Source organism: Tribolium madens, unplaced genomic scaffold (assembly GCF_015345945.1).
Source record: "Tribolium madens isolate multiple individuals breed KSU strain unplaced genomic scaffold, Tmad_KSU_1.1 Scaffold_7;HRSCAF=85;Tcas5.2_LG10, whole genome shotgun sequence".
NCBI lineage: Eukaryota > Metazoa > Arthropoda > Insecta > Coleoptera > Tenebrionidae > Tribolium > Tribolium madens.
In genome coordinates, this window is record NW_025401050.1 from 10,021,256 (window position 1) to 10,027,096 (window position 5,841).

At 27.4% G+C, this 5,841-nt stretch overlaps 1 protein-coding gene across 1 annotated transcript; it reads left to right on the plus strand.

Moving 5' to 3' along the window:
- The first annotated feature begins 4,241 nt into the window (after nucleotides 1-4,241).
- On the plus strand, nucleotides 4,242-4,928 carry LOC123010050. Its single transcript, XM_044406674.1, has 3 exons — nucleotides 4,242-4,331; nucleotides 4,376-4,531; nucleotides 4,576-4,928. Exons 1-3 carry the CDS (start codon nucleotides 4,260-4,262, stop codon nucleotides 4,900-4,902), a joined length of 555 nt encoding a protein of 184 aa, XP_044262609.1. The 5' UTR covers nucleotides 4,242-4,259; the 3' UTR covers nucleotides 4,903-4,928.
- Nucleotides 4,929-5,841: the final 913 nt, after the last annotated feature.

Genomic DNA, 5,841 nt, shown 5'->3' on the forward strand with positions numbered 1-5,841 from the left:
AGATATTGGTCAAAATTTTAAATAAGCTAAAAGCAAAATTCGAATTTTTTGTCATTACAAGAAACAACAAAAATGTCACAAATTCTGTCATTCTTATGTATTCTTTGTCTACGACAAACAGTTTTTGAGATATTGGAAAAACTTGAATTCTACCTTGTCAAAATCAAATCAAACGCTTTACCAGAATATTTAATTTTTTTCAGAGACACAAACAGCTGAAATATCTAAAACTTTTACTTTTTTTGGGTAAAATTGTCTAAGAATTCCAAATTTTTATTTGTTTTTAAGTTTAATATATTTCAAGTTATAATGAACATTGACATGAAATTTTTACCAAAAATTAGAGTTAACATTTGAATTTTTTCTAGGTTATACATTTACCAATGTAAATGTAAAATTATCTCAAAAATTCAAATGTGATTTTATTTCTCACCTACGACTAACAATTTTTGAGATACCGGTCAAAATTCAACTCAACGTTGTCAAAATTAAGTTGAAACCTCCTCGCATTTATTAATTTTTTTCATGAAAACAAACGGCTGAAATATCACAAGATTTCACTTTCCTTACATAAAATTGTCCAAGGATTTCAAATCTGTATGAATTTTTCACGTAACTGTATCAGATTTCAAGATATCTGTCAAAATAAACGTCTCAGTGCAAAACTCATTCATCCCTAAAACCGTGCCTCATAAACTCAATTAAAACCCCGCTTTATCTGTATTACTTTCTAAATTAGCATCGCGTTGCCTCTTAAATAATTTAAATGCTCATTCAATTCCAAGACTGGATGCAAATCCCAAAAATTTCTTTCACTCGAATTTTAATATAATTTTTTCGAGAGACTTTAATCAAAATTTATTTATCGCAATTTCCAACAATAAACAATTAAGCGGCTGCAGTTGGCAGCATTGACAAGCCACAACAGTGCATTAACGGGAAATTTTGTGAAAATTAATAATTCGGGTTTTCCCCCGACTAGGGTGGGTTTCCAGCGCCGCCTTAGTCACTTCTTAACTGCAATAAAGGCCCGGAGATTATTAGTTTTGAAGTCAGGAGAGAGCAATTTCATTCCTCTACCTTCATATCACAATATACACGCCATTATCACAAACTTACACAATTACAATAATTACAAACTTGTCGGAATTAATTACAAGGGTGAAAAATCTTCTAATCACACTTGTGTAAAAGTTTGGCTTATTTTTCTCATTAAGTTTTAACGAGAGGTCTTTATGTACAATGGCTGAAAAACTTTCAACCGAAAGCAATTATCGGGGAAGTAAGGTAATTGCACGACGTTATAAACAACGGTTTGGAGGGAGGAAAAGTTTCGTTTCAGGGAGGAAAAATTTCAGTTGAGCGAATTTTACTTACAGCGATTGGATTTTTTGTATTTTATTGCTCCAAACTTTTACAAAACCTGAAATTATAAAACGTAAGCTTGAAGTTTTTGATCAATAGCTTGAAAACTATAAGTTGGAGGTAGAAAATAAAAACAGATTTGGACTTTTGTGACAATTTTACACTATAATTGTTAAATTATTGGTGTTTCTTTAAACTAGAAAAAATTCAAATGTAACAACTCTAATTTTTAAAACTCAATGTTCATGAATTTTGTTATACCTTAAAATATATTAAACTTACATCAAAAACAAATGAAAATCTGAATTCTTAGACAATTTTGTCCAAAAAAAGTAAAAGTTTCAGATATTTCAACCGTTTGTTTTTCTGAAAAAAAAAATAAATGCGAGGAGGGTTTCAATTTAATTTTGACCGATATCTGAAAAACTGTTTGTCGTAGGCGAGAAATAAAAACTGATTTGAAATTCTGAGACAATTTTACATAAAAGTTGTTAAATCTGTAACTTTTTAATGTTTCTTTAAACTAGAAAAAATTCAAATGTTAACTTAATTTTTAGTAAAAATTTTAAGTCAAGGTTTATAAATTTTATTATTATACTTGAAATATGTTAAACCTACATCAAATAAAAATTTAAAATTCTTAGACAATTTTACCCAAGAAAAGTTAAAGCTTCAGATATTTCAGCTATTTGTATCTCTGAAAAAAATTAAATGTTCTGGTGAAGCGTTTGATTTGATTTTGACAAAGTAGAATTCATATTTTACCGATATCGCAAAAACTGTTTGTTGTAGACAAAAAACAAATTCAAAATTCTGAGAAAATTTTACATTAGAATTACAAAATTCATTTTTGTTGTTTCTTGTAATGACAAAAATTTAAATTTTACTCTTAGTTTATTTAGAATTTTGACCAATATCTTAAAAAATATAGATTGTAGACCAAAAACAAAAACAAATTTAAAATTTTCAGATAATTTTACTAAAGACAACATTAATTAGAAACATTTTAACAAACAAATAAAACAAAATTTAGTTCAGAAGCAGTAAAAAAGATTTTGGAAAAAATTAACGAAAAACTTTTAAACTGTTACAGTGACATGAAAAATACATTCATTTTTAGAATCAATTTTACAATTTTACGTAAGAAAAGTGAAAATTTGTGATATTTCAGGCGTTTGTTCATGAAAAAAATTAATAAATGCGAGGAGAGTTTCAACTTAATTTTGACAACGTCGAGTTGAACTTTGACTGAAATCTCAAAAACTGCTTGTCGTATTTAAAATTTTGAGATAATTTTACATAAAATCTGGTAATTGTGTAACCTAGAAAAAATTCAAATGTTAACTCTAACTTTTGGTAAAAATTTCAAGTCAATGTTCATAAATTTTATTATAACTTGGAATATATTACACTTTCATCAAAAACAAATAAAAATTTGGAATTCTTAGACAATTTTACCCAAGGATAGTCAAAGTTTCATATTTTTCAGCTGTTTGTGTCTCTGAAAAAAATTAAATATTCTGGTAAAACGTTTGATTTGATTTTGACAAGGTAGAATTCAAGGCGAGAAATAAAAACAAATTTGAAATTTTGAGATAATTTTCCATAAAATTTGGTAAATGTGTAACCTAGAAAAAAATCAAATGTTAACTCTAATTTTTGGTAAAAATTTCAATGTTCATAAATTTCATTATAACTTGAAATATATTAAAGTTATATCAAATCAAATACAAATTTAAAATTCTTAGACAATTTTACCCAAGAGTAGTCAAAGTTTCAGATTTTTCAGCTGTTTGTGTCTCTGAAAAAAATTAAATATTCTGGTAAAGCGTGTTGATTTGATTTTGACAAAGTAGAATCCAAGTTTTACCGATATCTCAAAAACTATGTGTCGAAGACGAAAAATAAAAACATTTCAAAATTCTGAGACAATTTTACATTAAAATTAGAAAATTTGTGACATTTTTGTTGTTTCTTGTAATGAAAAAAAAATCGAATTTTGCTTTTAGCTTATTTAAAATTTTGACCAATATCTAAAAAATTATAGATTGTAGACCAAAAACAAAAAAAAAATTAAAATTTTCAGATAATTTAATTCAAGACAACATTAATTAGAACATTTCAACGGTTTATTTTAACAAAAAAAAAACAAAATTTAGTTCAGTAGCAGAAACGTTTAAAATGGTAACCCTTAAAAATTTTGTCCTATATTTTGAAAATTATTTTTCATAGGTAAAAAATAAAAACAAATTTGTATATCTTGAACAATTTTACGTGAGAAAAGTAAAAATTCTAGATTTTTCACCCGTTTGTATTGATGAAAAAAAAATAAACTGGAGAAGGGTTTACACTTAATTTTGACAAAGTCGAGTCGAATTTTGACCGATATCTCAAAAACTATTAATCGTACGTGAAAAATAAAAACAGATTTAAAATTCTGAGACAATTTTACATAAAAAAACTATAATTTGTAATATTTTTGCTCTTTGTTTTAACGACAAAAAATCCAAATTTTACTCTTAATTTATTTAAAATTTTGACCCTAATGTACTGAATGTCGATTAATATTAAAAATAATTTAGATTCCAGACTGAAACAAAAACAGATTTAAAATTTCAGAAGCATTCTACTTAAAAAACGTTAAGATTCCAAATATTTTAACTGATTTCTTAACAAAAAAAATCAAAACATTAATATTTTAAAATCAAAAGCAAATCTTTTAAAACGTATTCATTGTAATACAATGACAAAACGTTGAGTCCATTTAATTAAAACCGCTGATAAGGTAATGAAGGTCAATTAGATCATTTGTAATAATTTTGTCATCAGATCAATTGATAAAAATTAATATTTATTCTCATTACACTTAACTAAAACTCGTATTCTGGTAAATCATGGCAGCTTGGAAGTGGATTTTGTTCATTTACTATTTTTTGCCCATAAATGGCCAAATTCTGAATATGATGGTAAAAAAAATAATGTATTAAACTCAACTAAATTAAATTTCCAGAAACCAAAAACAATCAGAGTACATAAATTTTCAACGTGTCCCGGCCACGAAAAGGACCTTTTGGTCGTGAAAAACGTCCAAATAGCCTTCTCGAATCGGATTAACTTAATTTCTGCACAAGTTTTAATTCGAGAGACACTCCACGAAGACATAAAGGTAAAAAAAAAAACGTTTTGGGTTATAACCAAACCGAATTTTAGATAAAACTAGTGCTCAATAGATGCAAATCGCGGGAGGCCTTGGATTCGTGTGAGAAGTACCAAAATATTAACATGAATCACTTTTGTGGGATTTTGAACGATGATAATAAGCCTTGGAGTCCATTTCTGAAAATGTGTGATCCCCCGTTTGCGTGTCCTTTCAAAAAAGGGGTTTACAGTTTCAGAAATGGTACTTTTGATGGGTCTGCTGTTGGACATTTGCCCGTTTCTGGGTGGTACTGGATCGTAACTGCGTTCATGGTAGGCGAGAAGTCTGATCGTACCTTGGGATGTGTCAATTTTGATGGTCAAATAGTGTCAGCTTGAAAGAAAGAGTAAATTGTGCATTTTGAGTCTGTTTTTTTTTCCTCAAAACGTTTGAAACGCCTCAAATTTAGACTTGTCGTACGTAAAATTGTCTCACAAATTCAAATCAGCTTTTGGTTTTTGTCTACAAGCAATAGTTTTTGAGATTTGAGTCAAAATTCAGGTCGATAACGCAAAAACTTTAGATGAGTATCCCTTCAAGAATTTTTTCTAAAAATGTGCATAATCTAGAAACCTCAATTTTTTAGATTTCTAATGTAAAATTGTCTCAGGATTTCAAATCTGGTGCTATTTTTCCTCTAAGATCCATAGTTTTTGAGAAATCGGTCAGTGAACGTAAAAATTAAGTGAGTAGTCTCTTCAAAAAAATTTTCTATCAAGGAATATAATCTAATAAACTTGATTCTTTGCTTTTCTGATGTAAAATTATCTCAGAATTCCAAATCTGTTTTCGTTTTTTATCTACGAGCAATAATTTTAGACATTTCAGTAAAAATTCAGATCGTTAACGTAAAATTTTAGTTGAGTATCCATTCAAGAATTTTTTCCATAAATGTGTATAATTTAAAAACCTCAATTTTTCAATTTTCTTATATAGAATTGTCTCAGGATTTCAAATTTGGTGTTATTTTTTCTGTAATAGTTTTTGACAAATCGATTAAAATTCAGTAAGTGAAGATAAAAACTAAGTAAGTGGTCTCTTCAAGAATTTTTTCCAACAAGGAATATAATCTAAGAAACTTGATTTTTTGCTCTTATGTAAAATTATCTCAGAATTCCAGATCTATTTTTGTTTTTTATGTACGAGCAATAGTTTATGAGATTTCGGTCAAAATTCAGTTTGTTAACATAAAAACATTAGTTGAGTTTCTATTCAAGAATTTTTTCCATAAATGTGTATAATCTAAAAACCTCAAGTTTTAAGTTTTCTTATGTAGA